General features: G+C 40.8%; 1 protein-coding gene across 3 annotated transcripts in view; it reads left to right on the forward strand.

Annotated features, from left to right (window-relative positions):
• Positions 1–25,334, forward strand: part of ROS1 (ROS proto-oncogene 1, receptor tyrosine kinase) — a 114,400-nt gene that overhangs the window by 46,838 nt on the left and 42,228 nt on the right. For all 3 annotated transcript variants that reach the window (XM_069974931.1, XM_069974929.1, XM_069974930.1), the window contains exons 19-36: positions 617–879; positions 1,920–1,983; positions 2,805–3,004; positions 3,547–3,758; positions 5,132–5,421; positions 7,515–7,691; positions 8,587–8,804; positions 9,582–9,726; positions 11,662–11,894; positions 12,043–12,216; positions 12,302–12,473; positions 13,802–13,919; positions 16,253–16,434; positions 21,022–21,105; positions 21,197–21,341; positions 22,749–22,911; positions 23,362–23,426; positions 24,685–24,817. In XM_069974931.1, the coding sequence (XP_069831032.1) occupies positions 617–879; positions 1,920–1,983; positions 2,805–3,004; positions 3,547–3,758; positions 5,132–5,421; positions 7,515–7,691; positions 8,587–8,804; positions 9,582–9,726; positions 11,662–11,894; positions 12,043–12,216; positions 12,302–12,473; positions 13,802–13,919; positions 16,253–16,434; positions 21,022–21,105; positions 21,197–21,341; positions 22,749–22,911; positions 23,362–23,426; positions 24,685–24,817 (3,038 nt within the window). The remainder of the gene's footprint in view (positions 1–616; positions 880–1,919; positions 1,984–2,804; positions 3,005–3,546; positions 3,759–5,131; positions 5,422–7,514; positions 7,692–8,586; positions 8,805–9,581; positions 9,727–11,661; positions 11,895–12,042; positions 12,217–12,301; positions 12,474–13,801; positions 13,920–16,252; positions 16,435–21,021; positions 21,106–21,196; positions 21,342–22,748; positions 22,912–23,361; positions 23,427–24,684; positions 24,818–25,334) is intronic.

The raw sequence follows: 25,334 nt of genomic DNA on the forward strand, positions 1-25,334 counted from the left end.
GCTCTGCTGCCGCAGGGAGGAGGCAGTTAACTCCAATGCATCCGCCGTTAAAAGGCTTCGGAATAAAGCCCATTAGTGACCGCCGTGAAAAGGTAGCATGGCGGTCACTAAGGGGTTAAATCCTTTTTTTTTTTTGCATATTTCATTCACTTAGGGGATATTTTAACAAAATGTACAAAAATTAGAATGAAATAATGGAAAAGCTTTATGCAAAACACATACAAATGAGACGGGGAATGTGGGGAATGTCGGCATTTGCAAGTATAAACCTATGACATCTTTTGTTCTACTTTTTGGATATTTTATTTAAACATCTTCTGAAGGAACGAATTATACAAGAAAAAGAATTAAAAGGGACATTTAACTCTGAACTCCTAAGTTAAAAGTTCCTATGTTAACCAGGTACTCTCCACTTTCGAGTAGCAAGCACCTTGACTTCAATGGGGCATGTTACTTGAGTCAAGCATTCAAACATTAAAAAATGCTCATCTCGGTAAATGAGGTAAATGAGTATTTTATTACTCGCTCAACACTAATAGATAGACAAGCCTTTGATTACGTTATTATCGTAGAGTTTCTTTTGGAAATACTAATTTCCTTCTCTTTCTTATTACAGTTCCTTCCCGACCCTTAAATCCTCGGATATATAGTTTACAAAATGCAAGCATATTTGACCCAATGGATATTGGGGTAGAATTGAGATGGGATCCTCCAATGATGAGCAATGGTGTTTTGATAAACTTTGTAATTTCCTACAAAGTAATTCATGAAAGTAAGGAATCCCATACAGGTGGTGTGTGGGTTACTGTGAACACAACAGCATCTACTAGGTCATTTATCCTTCATGGCCTTAGTCCAGGACTACTTTTTCAGTTTCAGGTAAAACATCTTGTACAACTGTTCACTGTTTACTAAGTTAGACTGGGTTTACATCCACCCAGTGATCCGGCAGCGTTTCCCTCCGGAGAAGGAGAAAAGCCCCGGAGGGAAACAAATCTTTGAACTGATCCCATTTATTTCAATGGGACAGTTTAAAGCATCAAGCTTGTTAATACATGATAGGACAACTGATGCATTTCTTTTTTTGTTTTTTTTTTTTGTTTTGGATTTCTTGAATCATTGATTTAATTTATTCATCTATAGATAAACTCATTGATTCATTGTTTGATCCTACAAACAGTCATGCATTCATATATATTTTTTTTAATTTTAATTTTATCATTTTCAAATGAAAACACAATACAAAAAAAAAAACATCCGATAAAAAGGGAAATACAAAAATTCATCTACTACCATGTTCTCCCCTACCTACCCAACCCTCCCTATCCCCTTTTCATTTCTGCCATCAGTTGTGGCATCAGTTGTCACAAAGGAAGGATGCTGGACCACTGGATATATGTAAACCAAGCCTAAGGGTCTTAAGAGAGGTGTTTTAAGCTGAGACATTTTGAAGTTACGTAAAATATGGAAATTGTATTTACCCTCTCAGGTTCCTCACACTCCAAGACATGGCAGGTCAGGAGAACAGTGTTATTGTAATACTGTCGGACAAGACTCACCGCCGACGGTGCCTTCCTACAGCATGACTATCTTTCCTACAAGCAAAGGATTTTAAATTAAAAAAAATGTTAATTTTTAAAAATTTCTATAACATTTTGTAGTTTTTCCACAAATAATTACTGAATATAATGACCCAAAATTTGTCAGACATGTCAAAATTTGAAGACTGCATCACTCCTTAGACCCTAAGCTGCAGCTCTCCACTCCCTGACAGGAATATAAGCCTCCATAGACTGTAGTTATTGACAGCCAGGGAATGAAAAAAAGATGTTTTGTGGTGGTGACCTTATATTGTATATAGGTATCTGTTAAAGCAATTCAAAAATATTAGAAATAATGATTATGTTATTGTTTTATAGGTACAAGCTTTCACCTCTGCTGGACCTGGACCATTTTCTGAAATGGTAGAAGAAATAATTTCAGGTAAAATTTTGGAAAAAAAAGTAAGATTTCTATTCCTTATTCAAAATATTATATTCAAAATATTCAAAAAAATCTGGTAACACACATCTGCCACCAGAGTCTCAACGAGTTTCTCCCTACTTGGGATCATCAGGAGACCAAACATAAGCACAATGGCTAGTAAACAGGGTCATACCACAGCTATCTCAGTCATGGATTAAAAAAACAAAACAAAAATGGCTGAGCTATCAAATATTGTCAATATAGCAGTGGTGCAGAGGGCAATGCTCCCAACCAGCAATTATATTGGGGGCACTTTTGGGTGTGCTTACAATTTAATTAATGATTGACCTCAATACAATATATGACAATGAGAACCGCCAAACATTGTGTGAACAGACTGTGAACAACAGCTGTCTGCCGGCCGCAAATAATTGACATGTCATGGCCGTAAGGGAACAGCGGCTATTGTGCAATACATTGTGTCCACAGTGGCTGCTGTTTCCCATAGAGTGTATTATTTTTTGATAAGAACCGCTATTGTTATAATTGACAACAATGGGCGTTCATGTCAAAAAAGAATACACTGTGTGAACGTAGCCTAAGGCTATGTTGACACTACATCTTTTTATGCAAAATAACAGCTGTTGTTTTTTAAAAAACGGCTGTTATTTTATGACAGCCGTCAATAAGGATCATGAACATTACTTATGGCTGTTATTATCAAACAACGGCCGTTATTTTACAATGACGACCATCAATAAGGATCATGAACATTACTTATGGCCGTTATTATCAAACAACGGCAGTTGAACATAATAACTTTACCGTTCTCGTTACAGATCTTTATCCTGTTCCAGTTCTAATCAGCTTTTCCTCCAAGAAAATAACTTATAATGACATGGACAGAAAACAACCATTGTGGAATTTAAACGCTGAAAATATAAAGATGATTTGCTACATAGCTCATGAAGAGAAATTCTTTTATCTGGATAATGATACTCTCTTCTCGACAGATTTGAAAAGCCAGTCTGCTGCTCTGGTATTTATTAGGATGCGAATTAAATAATTGTAATGTTTGGGTCTAGGACTTTTAATTGCTCTTACCTATTGTTATATAAAGGCACAGTAAGTGCCATTGTGTGGTTAACGTAGCTTCATAATACAATGCAGAGAGAACAATCGAAAAACACCAAAAGAAGGTCTTTGAAAATAATAGACATAGTCTCACAAACCCTTTAACATCTCTGTACCATGTGATGATGAGACACTTCAGAGTAAAATTCAACAATTTATGCTACTATTCATTAAATTAACACTTCTTTCAGAGAAGAAATCATCGTCACGAGGGCCAAATACAGGGCAGATAAATGACTACAATTCAAAAATTATAGCTAGGTATAAAGTGCCAAACAATACACGAGAACACATCATAATACACGGTATGTTTTTATGCACACTTGATAAATGTAGCAAGGTTTTCAGGTATATAAATAAAAACCACTTGAAATTTTATTAAAAAGGGTTCTTCATTGTTTCATGCATTTGCATTCCTTTTGTTCTGAAGATTTACTTTATTTGTAGCTATTGGAAGATGCCCGTCTCTCTGGATGTCAGAGTATGACAATAGACTGGATCACAAGGCATGTTTATGTGGCTGTACATTCAGAATGGAATGGCACTCAACTTCTTGTTATTGACCTGGAGCAAAAGGAAAAGGTTCTAAACCATCTCAACACATCTGAAATATCTCCAAGGCTAACCCTACACACAAGTCTAGTCTACCCACTGCTTAGGTACAAAATCAGCCTTCTGCTTCTGCCGTATTGTTAGATATATTAAAATATTAATACTGTACAATATTAATTAACATAATGGATCTTCTTCTGATGAAATACCTTGCCTTGTGTATAGCCACACTAAAGAAAGCAATTAGCATTAAGCAAATTTTTGGGATAGGCAACATTCTCCAAACCGCTCGTTTTGACTCCCAGTGGCTATAGAAGTTGGATGTGATACTATGGCTAAGAGAAAAATATAGATACAGCCTATGGCTAAGATCACTTGCTGTCAAAATGGTGTCTGTTTTTGTTAAACGGCTGTCAATTTATGGAAAATAAAGACCATTATTTGCTATGAAATGATGGAAGTCCAATGGAAACGGAAAATAGACATTGTCAGACCATGATTAAGTACAGCCACGAATAGATGTACGAATAAAAGTTATATTTTGTCTGCTGACATCCTTGAGTGCTGGCCCCTTCACCTTGTACCATAGCTATCTTCTGCTCACAGCATCTGGCCAATGCCCGGGAGCCCATGCACCGTCCATCTGGATAATCTGCTGCTGTGGGATCACTTCCATATGGTGAGCTGTATCTTCCATGCTTCTACTTGTTGAAATGATGGCTGTTTTAATTGATGGCTGTCGTTTACCAGAAAATAACGCCTGGTATTTGTCATTAAATGACGAGCATCCAATCAAACAGCCGTCATTTCAACAACGTGTAAACATAGCCTCTGGCTGTATCCATGTTTTCCCGGAGTCCCTAGGGCTGCAAATGCTGCACGATTAAGGTTTGCTCCTCTCTATTGCTGATATTTTCTACTACAGAGTGGTCTGAGACTCATAGAATTTGATACAAGATTTTATTGAATGATTTTCAGTATAACTGAGAAAGTCAAATGATTTCCTCTTAGACAATTATTTGTTATATTCTGTTATTAAAGGGGAACTATCAGCAGGTTAAACGAATCTAACCTGCTGATAGCCTCCTATAGCTCCAGGGACGCTGGGGAGGAAGGTATTCGTCTTACCTTCCTCCTCACCACTCCCGTGCTGTTAGTCGGGGTAAACTCCGCTCCAGAGCACCCTTAGCAACACTGCCGCGTCATCCAACCTGCCTCTTCTAATGGTAATCTATGGAGGGGGCAAGCCAGATGACGCAGCAGTGCTCCTAAGGGTGCTCCAGAGCAAGGTTTACCCTAACTAACAGGGCGGGACCAGTGCCAAGGAGCAAAATAAGACACATACCTTCCTCCTCAGTGTCCCCAGGGCTATAGGGGGCCATCAGCATGTTCGATTTCTCTTAGCTGCTGATAGTTCCCCTTTAATTTGTTTTCATATGTTTTTTTTCCCTTTGTAATATTACTCATTCTCTTTCTGCAGACGTATTTATTGGATAGACTCCTGGGAAAATAGTAATGGACTTTCATTCTACGACATAATAAATGATACAGTAGTAGGTATTTTGGGACATAATAGAAAAATAATTCCTACTGCTACAAATAATTGTGATTGCAATGAGAAGAATTGCGATCTAGGAACAATAATGGCTTTGGATACTTCAGATAAAAATAAACAGTACTTATTCTTCCTATGTAATGTCACGAATATCTGGGCCTCAGATTTGGATGGCTGCCACTGCTGGGAAGTGATGAGTGTTGCCCTTCTGCCTGGTAAGTGCTCATTATTATACTGGACCATTATAACTTTTCTGTCAGGCTGGTCTACCTATGCTTCCTTTATTTTCTTCCTTGAAAAGAACTTAGCGTACCATATTTTTTAAAAGTTGGTTTCGGCAGGTTTGCCAAACTTTAAAGCAAAGTTTGAGTTCTGTTTGGACAAACTTTTCTTAAGCCACTAAAATAATAGAATTATTATTTTAGGAGATTAACCCTTTCTGCACCGGGCTAATTTTCATTTTTGCGCTTTTGCTTTTTTGTCCTTGTGCTTAAAAGGCCATAGCAGTTGCAATTGTACACCTACAGACCCACATGAGCCCTTATTTTTTGCGTCACTAATTGTACTTTGCAATGACAGGCTTAATTTTTTCATAAAATATGCTGCGAAACCAGAAAAAATTATATACGCAGTGAAATTGAAAAAAAACAACAATTCTTTTTCTTTGGTGGAGCTTCGTTTTTACACCGTGTGTCCTATGGAATAACTGACATGTTATATATGTTCCCCAAGTCGTTACGATTACAACGATATGAAACTTTTGATAATTTTATTTTATTTGATGACTTCAAACCATTGTTAACAAATATACGTTCCTTAAAGTCGCTCTATTCCCAGGCTTATAACGCTTTTATCCTTTGGTCTATGGGGCTGTTTTGCGCCATGATGTGTTCTTTCTATCGATACCTTGATTGCGCATATGCGACTTTTTGATCGCTTTTTATTACCATTTTTCGGGATTTGATGCGACCGAAAATGGGCAATTTTGCACTTTAGAATTTGTGCTCACGCCATTTACTGTGCAAGATCAGGAATGTGATAAATTAATAGTTCGGGCGATTACGCACGCGGCAATACCAAACATGTTTGTTTATTTATTTATTTATTTTTATTTATAAAATGGGAAAAAGGGGGCTGACTGAAACTTTTTTTAGGGGAGGGGGCATTTTATTAACAAAATAACTTTTTTTTTTTACAAATATACTAGAAGCCTCCCTGGGGGACTTCTAGTATATACACACTGATCTCTCATAGAGATCTATGCTGTATAGTTATACAGCATAGATCGATGAGATCAGTCTTGTATTGCTTTTGGCTGCTGCAGCCAAAAGCAATAGAATGCTGAGCTGGGATCAGCGCCATTACGCCAGATACGGAGATCACTCCTCCGTGACAATGTCACGGGGGAGCGATCTCCCCACTAGACACCAGGGATCGGCTGCAATACAGTATTCAGAGGCAGCTGTCAACTTTGACAGCTGCATCTGAATACTTAATTAGTGGGCACGGCGATCGGACCGTGCCCTCTAATAGCCGCGACCCTGCTCTGAACTCCCCCACTGTACGTCCTCGCGCGGGAAGGGATTAAGCTGTTGCACATAGTTATTTTGCTGTATACTATCTTTGCAAAGACGCAACTCCTGTGTATGCCAATTGCTTTCTAGCCCACCAGCTTGTTTTGTGTATGTTTACTTATTACAGCATGTTTTTGTTCAATCGTTGCTGTTTTTCGTTTCCAATTGCAACATTGGAATGAAAACATGCTGTCAGGTAAATATACAGGAAACAAGCTGGAGGATGGCACCGGGGGACTGTGGACGGGTAAGCATAACATTTTTTTTTTTTTAATGTGTATTATATTGTGTGGCCGCCAGCTTTATGAACTGGTTACGAACGTTTCAAAAAAATTGGCTTGGATGAGAAACCAAACTTTTTGTAGAGTTTGTAATGAATTTCTGTTTGTGAAGTTTGGTTTGCTCATCTCTAATGATGCGTGTGCGCTTGCATCCGAATTCAGCAGGAGTAAGGATCGTCCAGCCAGTGCTGCGGTACCAGCCAGGATGATCGTCAGCAACACCGGCCGTTCTGTGATCTGCCAGGGTCACAGAACGGCCGGTGTTTCAATGATTGTGAACATGTACAAAATAAGGATTGAAACTGACAGGGCAAAATTATAAAGGAAAGTTCTGCACAGTTTTCTGTCTTTTTAACCCATACTCATTTAGGTACTTAGCCTACGTAGCCTACGCATCTTTTTATGGTTTTTTTTTCCCCTTAAATAACAGCTGTGTTTCTTTCTTCATACAAGGTACGTCAATAATCAGTCTTTCACTAGATGGCTATTTTATTTACTGGAGTGTTCAAGAAAATGGAAAAACAAATGTTTATTATGCAAGTAAAAGTGAAAAGGTTCCAAATTTGCTACAAATGTCTCAAGACGTTGTTCAGGTTACAGCATATAGCACCTCTCTGCAACCCTTTCCAGGTAAGGAGGTCTTTTTGTGTGATGTGACAATAATGCTAAGAATTATCATTGTCGTGATCATCATTCTCTTTATGATGATATTGTTAGATATTTTATATAGTGTCTGTCTTGGCACACATTGTAAAAAATATGTATATTTTTTTTGCAATGTGTGCGCCGACTGACATTTTCCCATAGACTTAAAGGGGTAATCAAGAGAAAATACGTTTTTTAAATCAGCTAACGTTGTACAGATTGGTAAATTACTTTGATTTAAAAATCTCCAGCTTTCCAGTACTTATTAGCTGCTGTATGTCCTGCAGGAAGTGGTGTATTCTCTCCAGTTTGACACAGTGCTCTCTACTGCCACCTCTGTCAGGAACTGTCCAGAGCAGGAGCAAATCCCCATAGAAAACATCTCCTGCTCTGGACAGTTTCTGTCATGGACAGAGGTGGCAGCAGAGAGCACAGAGAGATTTTTACATAAAAGTAATTTCCAAATCTATATAACTTTCTGACACCATTTTACAATTTTAAAAACTTTTTTTTTTCTTCTGAGAACCCCTTAAATGTAGCACATTACTAAATTCAATATATGGCCACATTGTGAACTTATTTTACTGTCGTATTTTGCTTTAGTTTTATTGATTTTATTGTGTTTGATCATTATTTACGACCTGCTTATCCAAAATATGACTTTTTCTCCCCTATCTGTTCACACAATATTTTATTTTCACTTATATTTACAGTCATATTTAGGTTTTATTTTACTGTGTGGGATCCCAGCCCTAAGGTTATATTTCAACATTATAACAATTTATACTCTTCATCTCAGAATCAAGAATTTGGGTTATATTGTGCAATGTATAATAATTAATTTACATTACCTGATAACTTGTTTTATTTCTCCTTATAGATAAAGATTGTCTGACATTGGCTTCACCTATTGATAATCCTATCATAATGAGCTCTGCAAATACAAGCATTACATTGCGTTTACCATCACTAACGACAGAAGTCATCTGTCCATTCATAATCAGCTGTACTTCAACATACACAGTTATACATAGGAAACTTCTCACTGGCTACAACATGCTTACAGCCTATCTTGAAGATGTCAATGGCACAACATTAGTAAGATGTACTTTTTTTACATCTAAACAACTGGAGCCATAAATAGTTGGAGCAGTTTGTAGACAAGGCCCCGTTCACACTACGCTCAAAGAATTGACATGTCAATCCTTTGAGCGGAGAGTGTAAGCGCGCAAGGCCTCTCGCTCAAACTGATGGAAGGCAGGATTCGCATGGGGGGTGGGGGGTGTTCTACACGGAATCTCAGCGCCGATTCCGTAGTGTGAACGGGCCCTAAGGAGTGGGACAGCCTTATGAGGTCCATTAAGGTCTGAGTGTTACTTTCCTTTAGACTGGTATACCCATCTGGGACATTTATGGCATATTTAGATCAAGGACTTCTTGGCCCCCTTTGCCCTATTTGTAGCTCCCCTTAGTTCATGGGTAGAAATACATTCATTTTACCCTGTGTTGGAAGTTAATGCCAGTGACGGTTGTTGTAATGTCAGTAAATTATATAACAGTAGAGATGAGCAAACCTTGAGCACACTTGGGATTGCCCGAACCCGAGTATGCAGTATTTGATTACTGTTGGCTGAAGTTGGACGTAGCACTAAGATCATAGGCCATACTGTAGGCTGTTTTCCAGGACTCCCTAGGGCTGCATCCAACTTCTTGAGCCACTAGTAATGAAATGGTGCACGCTCTGGTCGCTCTTCTCTAGGTTAGCAATAGTCGCCCCATGTAAAAGGATCCATAGACATTGGATACAATTCTGCCACTATTGATTAATGTAAGTCATTGTTACTAAGTATTTATTGTATAAAATTGTATCCCTAGGAATTTCAGGAGCAGATAGCAACCGTCCCTGACTTGCAGCCCTTCACTGTCTATGAATTTGAAGTCAATGTGAGAAACTATTATTTATTTCTACTTGATCAACAACCATTAGGAGCCACAGTCAATGAAAAGACAGCTTATGGGGGTGAGACATGTCAATAGAGCATTCTTACATACATTTCCTATAATGATGTTGACCCCAGTTTACAACATATATCCCACTCTGATGACCAGTGTACAATGCATCTACTAGTGGCAAATATACAGGTATGTCTAGAAGTATTTGGACAGTGTCAGTTTTTTTTTTTTATCATGTAGCTTCTGTATCACCATGGCGGATCTGAAAAAAAGCCATCAATATATCATGATGAAGCATAGAGCTTTATAGAAACTTTTTGTCAATTCCATACAAATTCACAGCCTTTAAAGTAATTAGACAATTGACTAATAAGCAGTTTTATGTTACCATGTGTTTATGTTACCACTTAAGTTCATAATAGATTAAGGAGATCTCAATATTAAAGCGAATGTACCACCAGGAACATCATTTTGTGTTTTTTTTTACATGAATAGACTGGCACTGGTGTGGGGATGCTGGCGCAGCAGTCCTTTTTTTGAACCACAGCCTGGTTCCTGTGCACAGCGCAGGTTTCGTCCCAACTTCCAGCCTAGCATGTAGCGCTGGGAGCTGGCCCACCAGCCCCCAGTGTGATGAAACCCCTACCCTCTGTGACGGGGCTGCATTGATTCCAATGGAGCTGCGTCCCAGATGGGAAATCACAACAGACATGCACCATTAAAGAAAATAGGATCTCAGCAGTTAAAAGACCCAATCTGGGTCCTCTGCTCAATAGGTAAACAGAAACTCCGCAAAACTCCAATATTCAATAAAAAAATGAAATGGTGTTTTTTATGTTGAAGAATATGCAACAGCTTCAGCTTATAATAATATTTTTTATTTATTTATATAACACTTTTATATATAAGCTCTTTACAATTCTAAAGCTTATGTTGGAGGACTTATGTCATGCAGACAGCAGATGGTGCTATGTTAAGGGTTAAAGTGTTTTCACCTGGACTTGCTTGGTGTCTCAGTATGCTTTGTGTCCTATACCTAGTCTGTAGATACAATGTAAAATCCTTTGCCTTACATTTCTTACATGTTTAATTAGATGCTGTGACGTTCTCAAAGTAATTACCAATTACCAAAGTTGGGTATATTACCTGGGGAGCAATCCTCCGATGGAATTAGGGCTATATGTTGTGCTCAGATTTACTCAAGTGTTGCCCCCCTTCTCACCCCACTTTTAGAGTAGAGTGATCCCTCAAATTACAATAGTAACTGGTTTCAGCACAACCATTGTAAATTGAAAATATTGTATCCTAAGACCAAAACCCCATTAAAGACTTGTAATTGGTTTTGAAGCCCAAAAATAGGAAAAAAAAGTTAAAGAAAAAGGGGCAGATACATAGATAAAGGGATTCCTTAAAGAAAAACAAAGTGCGGGTGGGGGGACATAATAAATAAGCTATACTTACCCGTCTCCATGCCCCGATCACGGACCCCGCTGGTCTTCTGAACCTCTCTCTCGCTACCCGACTCAGGAATGCCCGCTCAGCCAGACAGTAACTGGGGCAAGATACCGTTGTAGTCACTGACTGGCTGAACCGTCACTTCCTGCTGGGGCGTGACGACACTGGAACACGGGAGAACCTGGAGAGTGAGAGCAGTAAATCACTTTCTAGAGGACAGGATTCTTCAGGGCCCTGTACAATACAGTCCAAAGAAGCAGTCCATTCTGGCACAGGTACAGAGCACTTGATGATCATTTGAATATATTAAAAACACAAGCTGCTTGGCTCACAATCTCTACCTGGCGCTGTGATTAGTAACACTATATGATACCATCTGACAGATTCCATGTAAAAGTCTACACTTCAGTCTACTATTGATGGTTTTGATTCAGATCCATGGAAATTGGGTCACTGTCCAAATACTTACAGACTCAACAGTATCTGTCTGCGAAACTTTTACAAACTTCTCTCTGGGTCTACAATTTTTGATTTATATTTTTTTTAGTGCCTGGACCAGCAACAATCACTGTTGTGACCATCGTATCAGATTCTGTAGTCAATATCAGTTGGACAGACCCGCACAAGCCAAATGGACCCCTTGATATGATTCGATATCAGGTTAAGGCCAACAATTTGTCTCCAACCCCTGCTTCTCCTTTGAAAAAAAGTGAATTTCCAAATGAGGTCTTATTGTGGTCTATAGATGATCTTCAAGCAGGAACTGAGTATGAGTTTAAGGTACGAAAAACTCAACCTAGTTATCTCTCTCTACTAATATCTGTCTATTAGAGATGAGCACAACTTGAGCATTTTCTAGTTGGACTATCTATCTATCCTGATGTTATAATAACTCAACAATTTTTTTTTTTTTTTTTTTGTTTCTTAGGTCCTTGCATTTCATCCAGATGAGGACTGGTATTCAGAAAGTAGTGTTGTTTATGACAGAACATTTAATGCACCAGCTGCTCCACACAATATAGTTCCGGGGAATATAAGCTTACTATTAGAATGGAGAGCTCCAGATGTATCTATACAAGAATACTGGTTTCAGCTAAAAATGGTAACCCTTTATTACAGGTTTGTGGCTGTTTTGTATAATGTATATGTATAGCCCACTGTCTTATTGCTATCATTTTTCATTACAGTCACCAGGTCACAATTGGTATAAACCGACATATCAACACTGCACAAATGGATCGGTCCTCACCTGCACCCTCATGGGAGTTGTACCAAATGCGATCTATCAAATACAATCGGTGGTTGTTTTTCTTACTGGAGCCCAAAGTGTTTCTACACCTGCAAATTTCAAGACATTAGGTTTGAAATTCCTGATTTCTTACAAAATTACAAATAGTGATTCTGTGTATAGAAAACTAGTTACTGTCACACTGCCAGAGCGTGCAGCCGGTCTCCTGCAAGCGCCAATGGCGTCCTTGGCAATTGAGCCGGACGGTTGTGGGGAGCGTGTTGACTACGTCCCTGATGACTGGCCCAGCCGTTTGCTATGGGTGCATCGACAAAGTGTCCTTCTGTTGTTGCCACGGCTGTGGATTTGTTGCACCCGGCCGATTGGCTCAAGTGTTTTGTATATTGGCCTGCTGACTGGCAACTGGCACCACCAATCAGCTTCATAGTTTTTGCTGGGAGCTGGTTTCTGTGCCCCAATCATGCCTGGGGCTGGGACTCCAGCCTCCATTTAACTACCATTCCCATCATGCTTCCTTGCCTGCGATACAGCCTCTATGAGTGTGACTAAGCTAGCGTTGTATCCTGATTGTTATTTGCTGGGTTTCCTGATTTTGGCTTGACTTCCAGCCTATTCCTCTAACTTCTGATTTTGTACCGCGATGACCGATAGTTCCTAACCTGGCTTGTTGACCCTTAGATATTGTGTTTGTTTTGTCCAGTCTTTGTCTTGTGTACCATTAATATCAGCATAGTGGTCTGGTCTTCTGGCAGGCCTGCTAAGGAGCCGATCACTCCAAAAGAAAGGAGCAGTGGGACGGGTGCCAGCGTTAAGGCTACACTTGTCCAGTCCCAGCCTTACAGATACTTTATAAACTACATTGGGCAATTGAAAACTGAAGTGTTTTTATGAATAACACATTAATTCGTATATTTGTTCTATATTGTGGAACACTTGGAGGTGGATATACACTTATAGCTCATTATATGGCGAAAAGGACTTGAACGTTTTCACTTAAAAGTATAACTGCATTGCTTAAAGTTCAAAGAAAGGTTAAATTAGCATTTAAGCGTTTGTGTATTTAAATATATATATATATATATATATATATATATATATATATATATATGTTAAATGTGAACGTGATTAATGGATAAAAAATGCTCAAGGTTTGTTTACTAAGTAGACAAATTTGAATAGGTCATAAAAAAAAAAGAGTGAGGATTTACAGTTTATAGCTAACATAAAAGAGCATATTCCAATATGTCCTTGTAGCTGGTAAATAGGTTTTGTGTTTAAATGCAGAATTAATGTTTCTTTTAAAAATGTTAAAATTGTGTTTCCTAAATAATATCCCTTTGTATTGTTGAGAATAGCATAATTTTATTATGCTCTTGAATGTGCCAGTTTAGGGGAGAATTTTATGTTAACCAACAACCTTTTATCTTTCCTACTTTAGCTGGTGTTCCTAGTAAACCAGGAATTCCACAAAAAGTGCCTGGAGATGACAATACCATCCAGTGGAAAACATCCATTGATAATGGTAGTAACCTTACATATAATATCCTAGAGTACAGGTAAGCAGTGCACTATATCCATTTCTGTACAGGGCATTGATAGGGGAGTAGCTAAGATTCATGGGGCTCCATAGCAAAATGTGCTGCAAATCAAGCCAGAGGCTTTAACCCTTTCTGGACCGGGCTAATTTTCGTTTTTTGCGTTTTCGTTTTTTCCTCCTTGTGTATATAAGGCTATAGCAGTTGCATTATTACAACTACAGACCCACATGCCCGCTAATAGCCGTGGTCCTGAGCTACATGCTGCACCCGGGACCGTGGCGGTTCAGAGCGGGGTCGCCACGCGGCCCCGATCTGAACTCCTCCACCCGCGCAAGGACGTACAGTTACGTCCTCGTGCGGGAAGGGGTTAAAGAGGTTATCCAGCATTAGAAAAACATGCCCACTTTCTTCCAGAGACAGCAGGACTCTTGTCTCCAGTTCAGGTGCGGATTGCAATTAAGTTCTAATCACTTAAATGGAACTGAGTTACAAAACGACACCCAAAATGGAGACACAAAAGTGGCTATTTTCTTTTCTAATGCTGTATAACCCCTTTAAAGGGATATTCTAGGGAGATAACATTAAAATTAAATAAATCCAACGTCCAAGGTCATTGAACTATGTAATATACTTGTATTAAAAAAAAAGCCTGTGTGTGATCCCATTGTACTCACCCTCCTCCTGTAAGCTTTGTGCTGCTATCTTTCTTCTTTGTCTTCCTCTCCGCTTTACAGCTTCTTCCCACTCCCCCACCCCTGAGGAACGATACATATCTAGAGATAAGCGAACCTCGAGCATGCTCGAGTCTGTCCGAACCCGAACTTTCAGCATTTGATTAGCGGTGGCTGCTGAAGTTTGATAAAGCCCTAAGGCTACGTGGAAATCATGGATATAGTTCATTGGCTGTATCCATGTTTTCCAGACAACCTTAGAGCTTTATCCAAGTTCAGCAGCCCCAGCTAATCAAATACCAAACGTTCGGGTTCGGATCGACTCGAACCCAAACCCGGTTCGCTCATCTCTATACATTACCTATTAAGTTTAGGAGGCTTGGTGGGCATTGTGAGGCTGAGCTGACGTAATGTGTGATGTGAAAACAAAGGGAGGTGGAGCAAGCAGCATCAAATAGTCAGGACGAATAGAATAACACAGCTTCTGGCGGAGGGTTAGAACAATGAGGTCACGCACAAGCCCCTGACACTCATGCTTAGTTCCATCAAGGGTGCAGATTTATTTCAAGAGTGTACTCTTGAAATAAATCTGCACCCTTGATGGAACTAAGCATGCAGGGGTATGGTGTTATTCTGCCCGCTATGTCAAGTATATGTCCAGCTGTGGATACAGGCTTAAAGAAGAAGACCGGCCCTGTCAAAAATCTGACATAGTTTTGCTTACCTCTCCGTGTGCCTGCTATGAGCAGCGTGACTGGCCCCGGGATCCCCGCCAGAAAGCATTTTTCCCCAAGTTGGGATGATGTCACAACTCACGGAAGAACAACTGTCTCGGCTGATGGACAGCCCACTCAGCCAATCAGTGACTGCACTGAGTGGCCAGTCTATCAGCTGGGTCATGATGTCGGCTCTGGCCCGGACATCGATCCAGCGCTGGAGAGGCATGGTGAGTTGGTGTAGTTTTTTCTGTTACCTCCTGCCCCTGCTGCTAGAAAAATTTTGCCCCTGGCCGAACTGCTCCTTTAAAGTGAAAGTACCATCAGGGCCGGGCTGAAGCACTGGAGGCGGGCCGACCCACCCCCAGCGGGAAGAAAACCCTGCCCCCTATGATACAGTTCCATTGATTCTAATGGAGCCGTGTCATAGAGGGGCAGGGATTTCCTTCCACTGTGGGGTGCGTTGGCCCGCCTCCAGTGCTTCAGCCTAGGCCTGATGGTACATTCACTTTAAGGTGAAAAAAGAAAATCTTTGTACTGGGGAAGGAAAGCTAAATTGCATCTCAACATGCCAATATTGTTAATTTAATAAAATAAATTAGGCAACTGATTCACATAGTCTTCTTTGAATTCTTCAATGCAAAAAGCATTAATTTCTAAGGCTATGTTCACACAACGTATGTTCCGTGGGAATCACAGCCGCTGTGTGCAGCGGCACAAAAGATCGTGCACCCGATACTGCAGCACCGGCCAGGATGATCTTTTCAGAGACTGGCCAGTCTCATACGTAGTGTGAACATAGCCTAACAGTGTGAGCAAATATATGCACCTCACCATAGATGCAGAAGTGGATCTGAAGAATGGTAGAAAATCCTCCCTTTATTCCAACTTACTGTACTGCTTCCAGAATAAATGGCTACATAGGTTTATGTTCATGATATACTTTAAACCATTTCATCTTTAGGCAGCTCACTGATGTTAGAGAGATAATCCTGTGGAGACTGGCATACAATGGCTCATGTCATGACATTTGTATATGGAAGTCAAAATCTTTGGAGGGAGTCTTCCACTTCAGAGCAGCTGCTGCCAACACACTAGGTCTTGGAAATTACAGTGACATAAGTGAAGATATTCTGTTACATGCAGGTAGGTACGAGTGGATTGGTAGACTCTTTTGAGAATCCTTCAGCTCCTTTATAAAGGAGCAAGTCTCTAGCTCTGTTTTTAAACTTTGAGGAGGTGTTCTGCACACTGGCAGCTTTGCTGCAGCTGAACCGAACTGAGGGCTACCTTAAGGGGGGAAGCTATCCCGACACTGGGAACTCAGCTCTAAGGGGTTATAACCACCTTGTGTCAGTGGAAATATACTTGAGAGAAAGAACCTATATCCACAGCTATAAAGTTCCGCCTATTGCTGCCCGAAGGCACAGAATAACACAACTCCTGGAACACAGGCCCCGCCTTGTGGGTAAACTAGCCATTGGGATTACCAGTTAGGTCCTAATGAATTGCAGCAAAGTTACTCAGCTTTAGTTTCACTTTCCAGACTTCTGAAATTCTGAGACTCCTGTCGAAGTTTTCAGGCCACTTGAAGGAAAGAGAAAGAGAGCCCCTGATTGTGGATAAGTCTTTGGTCTCTGTCTACAGTAGCGTCACCGCAGGTTTCACTAGCTTGACATGGCCAGGTTGCAGAAGCGTGTTGAATAAAGGATCTACAGTACATGCACTCTCTGACTCAGGGTAGTGCCCCACGGGTGGGTTGTGGCCTTCAGGCTGAACCCTGGGAAGTCTCTCAGTAGGGAACACTTTTCTGCCTCTTAATCTTACCCTGACTGGACCAGAACTCTCTGAACCAACAGCGCCACCACTATATGAAGACCTCCGGGAGCTAACTGTTGGAAGAGAGGACATCAGTTGATATGTTAGTGAACTCCTTTCACTCTCACTGCTTTTGAGGGCCCTCCTGGCGCACGCACAATGATTATGATGATGTAATTGTGCGGTACATGGGTCCATTGGCTTCTCGTCGTAGGGATTTGTGAAGCACAGCCCCTAGTAATTGCGACGAGGGGAGACAGCTCCCTACATTGTAGTCCATGGCCCCCGTTTTTACAAGAGAGAATGGCATCGAAAGAGGACTTGCTTATCGCTCCTTTGTCTGTCAGTGTTTTATAGCCATTGTTTTATAATCAATACAAAGCGCAGACGGGCCCCCTATGAGTCAGGGACCCCCAGGCACCTTCCTTCCCTCCCCAATGGGAAAGATGGCTCTGTGCTGGATGTGTAGAGCTGTTTTCAAAGAATCTACACACTATTACACTACACTATTTGGAGTACCTCTGCAGTGTTCTCTTGGGAGGTTGGCCCATATTTAGTTTTAGCTGATCAGTGTATATTTTTAGGCATAAGGTAAACAACATCAGTTTACTATTTCTTCATAAGAAGAGTCCACTATAAAAATTTGTGGAGACTTCCTGCTACACTGGGAATTCTGGGAAGAAAGGATATGCAAAATAGCTCTCACACCACTCATGAAAAGTGGCATCCCTTTTAGGTGAGTGTTTCACTCCATTTGTGAATCTTTGAGCATTCAATGGTGATGTATGCCAAGCCACAAATCTCTCCAAAAGGAAAGAATTCCCATCCGCAGCTCTTTTGAGTTTTCGTCCCTCTTCAGTGCAAAGCAGATTGTTGGCTGGCTTGTGAGTGGCCTATCGACGTGGGTAGATTTTAAGAAGACCTTTGTAACATTGAATATAATATTGTATTGGACAACAAACAACTATGATATCATATAATCAGAGCAGTGAAGGTAAGAACAAAAATAGAAATTCTTCTTGTCGATGACAATATTTGTGGAATAAAAAAGCTTGATTAACCATGGACGTTAAAAGTTCTTACAATTCAGCGATCAGATAATGATACGTCAAAGTAATCTCCTTATCTAGAAGACACAGAGCTTTGTTACGAAGCTTATCGGCTACTGAACCCAGAGGCGCATTCATTTATATTACTGTACTATGTTGAACTAAAATAATCTACCTGAATATGTACTTTATATGAAGCACAGGTGTTGTATAGTGAGGGAGAATAAACGTTTTCACTCATAAAAACTGATGAGAAACCCTTACATTTCCAGCATATACCTAAAAAAGTTTGCAAAATATAATTTTCCTAACAAACCTGATTCCCAAAAAGGAGCATGGCTTTGTGTAAACTTCATCCAGGGTATAAGCAAACATAGCTCACCATTTTTCGGTACAGATTTCATGAAAACTGTTTTGCTTAATTCATGACTCATGGTATTTCTGAGTTCATTATGGCTAACCTTGACCCCTTCCTAATAAACCCCCATCAATCTCCCCCTCTTTCTCCACAAACTTAAAGGGAACCTGTCACCCCCCGTGCCGGGGTGATAGGCTCCCGACCCCCCGTTAGAGACCCCTATACTTACCTAATCCCGCCGGGTCCCGCTTCTGAAGATGGTCGGGTCCCGGAGATCTCAGCCGCCGCAGCCCGGTGCGCGCGCTGAGAGATGAGTCCAACACCCATAGAGAATGACAGGAGAGTCCAGCGCTCCGTCATTCTCTATGAGCGTTGGACTCATCTCTCAGCGCGCGCGCCGGGCTGCGGCGGCTGAGATCTCCGGGACCCGACCATCTTCAGAAGCGGGACCCGGCGGGATTAGGTAAGTATAGGGGTCTCTAACGGGGGGTCGGGAGCCTGTCACCCCGGCACGGGGGGTGACAGGTTCCCTTTAAAGGACAATAAAATAACAGAAAAATTGTCCTTATTAGCCGCTCTATTGGAGTGCTTCAACATAACAAGATATAAATAACATTAAATAACAAGTTAAAGTCAAATCTAGGGAGGTCTGGCAGGGTGCTATCCATCAGCACCAGTACTTACAGTTTCACCAGTGGCACCGCACCAACATGGAATCTGTCATCTAGCAATGCACTTCTGTTCCCTGGGTCCTATCCCAGTGGGAACCACACTGTAGCTCCTCAATTAACACCCTCTTTTATGGGTCCCCTCAGAACAACTTCACCTTAAAGTGCCCTGCAAGAGCCCCCTACCACAGGCTGTCATGACAGTAAATAATACTGTACAAAACAAAAGGCCACACCCGGACCCCAATACAGTCAAAGCTGCAACAAAGGCGTCCAGGTTGGCTGAAACTGGGCCAGTGGGAAACTCAATCTCTTAGTTCTTCAACTCTTCCCTTGTAAGTGATTCACTTAGCGACTCCTGCCCTTCCTTATTAGCTCCTCTCCACCCCCATCTGTCTCACACTTAACTCTGTAGACCCCCTATCCCATCCCAGCTAACTTGGTCATGATGGACCTCTGCTCGGTCTGCTCCCCCTCTTTGTGGCCTTCCTTTACAGTGAGTTTTACATGTAGAAAATTCTCTTATAAACAAGGGGAAAATAATTTTATTTATCAGTAAGTTCATTTTGAATTCATTTTGTTTTTCACAAATACATTTTACACTTTCTTTTACACTCCCCACTCGTGAGCTATACTCAGATTTATACTTAGATTTTCAAGTACATTTTTATGCTTTCATCTTGTAAATTTGTATACTTTTTATCCATTTTTTTTTTTTTTTTTGCACAAAAATGTTAACCAGCTTCTCAGCAGGTCAGGCTACTGTTGCTGTTATGCAGGCTTAAAAAAAATGCCAGTTGATCAGCTGCGCTAATTCTAAAATAACATACAATATTGTGTCATTTTTCTGTACGTTCTTTACCGAACCCGAGTGTGCGGCATTTTAATACTGGTGGCTGCAGAAGTTTTATGCAGCACTTGGGAGCCTAGGGAAACATGTATAATGCCAATGGCCTATGGCTCTATGTTTTTCAGGCAGCCTTAGGGCTACATCCAACTTTTTCCACCACAGGTAATCAAATGCAGCATGTCCCAATTCATATGAACCCAAGCACACTCGAGGTTCGCTCATCTGTAGTATTTAGACAAAATACATAAAGTGTAGTTACTCTGTCAGGATCGGGTGATACAGACACAACAAGACAGTGGGCCCTAGGTCTGAACCCACCCTCTGTCCCTGCCTGCTTGCCTCGATCGGCCCTAGGCGGCCGTGGACAACCACGTAGACGTTCCCTACGCTGATAAAGTGCACACAGAACGCGACTGACGAACAAACATAAAAGAATGGTAAACAGGCCGGGTCAAATCCAAACAGGCAAAGCAGTACAAAATCAGCAGACAAAGGGATCGTCAAATAGTCAGGCAGAAGGTCAGATAACAAGTTGAGTAAAACAGAGGGATTAGGAAAGGGGTTCGCAGGAATAGACAGGGGAGCTGGAACCAGGAGTAAACCTTAATAACCAGCGCTGGAACTCAGCTTTGTTTTATGCTGAGCTAGAGCCTGGTCCGGATCCTAATTGGACCGGTGCTCTGATCCTCCAGGCTGCAGACAGGCAGAGAACCCGTCAATCAAACAGACCACCCAGCTGTGTAATCAAGTCCCACAGCTTCTCAGCTAACTCCTGCATTGCCAGGAAGCTGAGAAGCAAGCGGGTGTGTCACACAAAAGCAAAACAGACCCAATTCAGACCAGGTTACTGCACAATGCTGATATACTCATTTCTAAACAATTTACACCAACATCAGTGACATCATACAAATTTGCTATGGTCATGTGTTCCTGTTAATACATAAACAATTGTACATGAAAGTAGATATCTGATGTTGTTGTTTTTTTCAGAGGACAGTTCCTTTGATAATGTCGGGGTTATTGTTGGCTGTATCTTAGGTGTAATATCTGTACTTACACTGTTGACTGTTTTTGGTAAGTATGTGCACTGCAGGTATCAAATGTCACTTTGTACTTTCATCTAAAGTCACCTTATGGAATTTAAAGACTTGTGTTAATTTTTTAGTTATTTACAAGCGCCTGAAGCAAAAACAAAATAATCTCATACAAACCAAGGAGACCATGGACATGACTTATAAGGATAAAGAGCTTGCTAAGCTGCGTAGCCTGTCCAATGCTGTTGGTTTAGCTAATGCTTGCTATGCTATAAGGTAAATGTTACTTCTATCTTTTATGACTTCACATAACATCTCTACTAGAAATGAGCGAACCAGGTTCGAGTCCATCCGAACCTGAACGTTCGGCATTTGATTAGCGGCAGCTGCTGAACTTGGATAAAGCCCTAAGGCTATGTGGAAAACATGGATATAGTCATTGGCTGTATCCATGTTTTCCAGACAACCATACAGCTTTATCCAAGTTCAGCAGCCCCAGCTAATCAAATACCGAACCCGGTTCGCTCATCTCTATATCTTTTCCAATGTCTGATCACGTCCTCATCAAGTGGGGCTATGTAATTCATTAAAGGGGCACCTGGGGCCCTCCAGCTGTTGCAAAACTTCAATTCCCATCATGTCTGGACAGCCAAAGCCGCTTTGACTGTCCATGCATGATGGGAATTGTAGTTTTTCAACAGCTGGAGGGTCACAGGTTTCCCATCCCTGGTGTAAACATACCCTAATCATCAACACAGTGTGTGGACCCCTATCATCTGGACTAGGTGTCGAGTGGAGAGGAAGACATGTTCTGATTAGGCAACATTCTTCAAGCCTGAATGCTCGGGATTTGAATCCCTGCGGCTGCAGAAGTTGGATTCCAATGGCTGTATCCATGTCTTCCAGGACTCCCTAGGGTGGCATCCAACCTCTGCAGCCCTGAGAAGTCAAATGTTAGGATCAATGCTAGATGCCTAGATAGTATACCCGATTCCCCAGTGTGTTAGTCCCTCTGCTATAGATGCGTAATCCAGGGCTTATGTTAGTATTGCAGTATAGAGTTGCTATATGGCTACAGTTTAGAGCGATTTTGTATACGTTCGCTAGTCCTCTCCATCTGTCCAGTTGATCACATGCCCATATTAGTAACGCTAATCTGTTATTAATGATAATTGAAAATCCATGCCGTAACTGACATGTTTCTTCAAACGAATCTGACTTTATTAAAGCCATAACTTTGATAAAGTCAGATTTATCTGACGAACATCTTCAAACAACAACAATAAAAGTTATATTTTTAAATATCTTTAAATAAAGTTTTTGAGTTAAATATATATTTTTTAAAGGCTACCCGTCACATTCTTTAGAGCAAATAATGCTGAGTAGACTGATATTGATGGTGTTGTCAATTATCCATGTAAACCTCTGCTCATTCTGTGGGTAAATAGTTAGAAAGCCAGTGATTGACAGCTATCTCTATATACACACTTGAAAAATAGTGTAGATTTTGTTGCGCATGTTCCATATTTGTGCAATATTTTTTTCCGCAAAGTTGGAGTTTGCACAACATTATTTGTTGAATAATTTTATTTACTTTTTTTTAAATTGTGCAGTTTTGGCCACTCTACGCTAGAGCACAACGTGAATAGTTAATAGTATAACCAACCAGTCTTGTTTTCTCAGTACTTTGCCAACAAAGAGCGAAATGGAAAACTTGCCCATCTTTCCTCGAGAGGATTTAGAACTCTCTGTTTTCTTGGGAAGTGGAGCATTTGGAGAAGTATATCAAGGCATTGCTAAGGATATCATTGGTCCTGAAACTGGAACTCAGAAAGTGGCTGTGAAGGTTCTGTATATTTCTATAGAGATTAGGTGTAGCTTTTTAAATTTTAAAGTGTCACTGTCATTATAACTTTTAAAATCTACATCAACAGTGGATGTGATATAAAGCAAGTTTGCAATTTACATTCTTTTTTTTTTTTTAGTTATCATGGAGAACATGGCACTTCCTGTTTTCTGACTTTTTTTTTCTCACAAAGCAGGAAACAGTCAGAAAACAGGAAGTCCTGTGTATCCCAGGCCATCTGGGTGCTTACTGAGAGAAGGCATTCATATGATACACATATTGAACTATGACTCTCTGTACTGGCCTCAAAATAAAACCAAAAATCTTTTAAACACCTCTACAAATACTGTATGCATGAGGGAGCAAAGCAAAGCCCATTTAGTAACATTAGAATAAGAGGTGATACAGACTTTATTGTACACCTTATTTTTAATCATTTTTGTTGAACAGACCCTGAAAAGAGATGCAACAGACCAGGAAAAAGTGGAATTTCTAAAGGAAGCCTATGTGATGAGGTACATTATCTTAATACTAATTTTAAAGAATTTTTATAACATATGACATCATCAATAAATACATGAAAGAAGATGATATAGGCATGTATGCTTCTGAGAAACATGGTGCAAGCTTAAAGCTGATTGTCGATGGGTGGCGACACAGGGATCCTGGTGGTGCGGTTCTTTTCTTTGAAACACAGTCCAGTTCCAGCGCTCAGCACAGCTCTTTAGCCGTGCACCAGCCCAACTCCATTGATCCATTGTTTGTAATGGAGCCACGTCAAAGAGGGGAGGGGCTATAGTCACACTAGGGGACAGAAGGCCCACCCCCAGGGCATACAGGGGTGCCAAGCGTGGAAACCAGGCGGAGTTTAAAAAAAAGAACTGAATCACTCTGATCCCCGAGCCGGTGCCAATCTGCTACTGTAAAAGAAAGAAAGCGATGTACCAAATAGGCACTATTACTATAGAGCAAGGAAAAGTCCGCACTGAGCTCATTCTCTCCTGGTTCCGTGTCACATGACCAAGACAACAGCATAATGTAAGTCTAGGGACTCTCACTCAAAACAGGATGAGAGACACATTGTAGCATCTCCCTTTCTTCTCGTTTTACTGATGGGTCAAGGTTTGAACACTCAGACCCTGACTGATAAAAGCTTTTGGCATAGGCATATCTCTGTGACAGTTCATAAGTTTTTTTCTATGAGAGGTATTGTGACAGTGTGCCTGGCTGTGGACTCCTAACCAGAGACAAGGAGTCTGGAGGAGAAGGAAGGGGGCAGCATGGAGTCTTATCACCTTCTGCTGGGGAACTTATAGACAACACTAGGTGTGGAGCAGGGGGCTGTAGGTTATGCAGACCCCCACCCCCAACAGACTGGGCAGAAGAAAAAGAACTGAGAAGACAGAAGGGAGTTGATTGTGAGTTAGTGAAGAAGCCAGGAGCTGCAGCTGTGGCAGATCCTGGGGCCCCAAGAACTCAGAAGATTTATGAGGAGAGAAGAGGAGCTGATGTGAGCACAGCACCCGGTGAGATGAAGAGGAAGAATTCCATGGGGACCTGAGGACTGATAGACTATGTGGACTCTTGCTAAATCCGTATGGGTGGACTCTATTGGCATTGGATTACCTGCTTCATACAGTTGGATTTAATAAATTCTCCTCCTTTTCTATAAGTTGCTCCATCCCCGTGTGTTCTCTGATAATCGCCCCGTCACAGGTATGCTTTAAAACAATGCAAAAAAGCATTACTAACTGTATTTCTTATGTTTTGCAGTCAGTTTTGTCATCCTAATATCCTGAAGCTGCTTGGAGTCTGCCTTTATAATGAACCTCAGTACATTATCCTGGAATTAATGGATGGTGGGGATCTGCTGTCATACTTGCGAGGAGCTCGGGCAAATACTCTTGTAAGTATGAGCAGTGAATTCCTTAATTCTTTGTCACAAACAAATCAGACCCTACACATTATTTAAGTAAATCTGTATCCCCCTCCCCCAAACCATTGGTACCATTTGTTTGTTTTCAATTCCTCCTGGTGCCATCTTTAGGGTTAAAAATGCTCTCTTTTGTTTTTTAGCTGGAGCAGTGTCAAGGATTTCTCCTCTTTAGGGCTTTTTAAACTCTGTGCATGCGCAATAGCGATCTGTAGCCACACAGGCAAAACAACGTGGCTGGGCTCCTTGTTCTTTTTTTTTTAAATTCAAGGAGTTTTTATAAAATTTTTCAATTTAAAAGGATATCAGACAAAGAAATAGAAACATGAACCCTGGATAATGTTCTAAAGGCATATAGGAAGGTAAAACAAAAGAGCAGGTTAATCAATATAACAAACTAATGCAACAAGGGAAAATAAACCTTTGTGGTAATGGTAAGTTGCGAAACAAATTAGTTCAGTCAGAGTACTCGGGTAGCCCATTGTTTTTA

Source organism: Dendropsophus ebraccatus, chromosome 6 (genome assembly GCF_027789765.1).
Source record: "Dendropsophus ebraccatus isolate aDenEbr1 chromosome 6, aDenEbr1.pat, whole genome shotgun sequence".
NCBI lineage: Eukaryota > Metazoa > Chordata > Amphibia > Anura > Hylidae > Dendropsophus > Dendropsophus ebraccatus.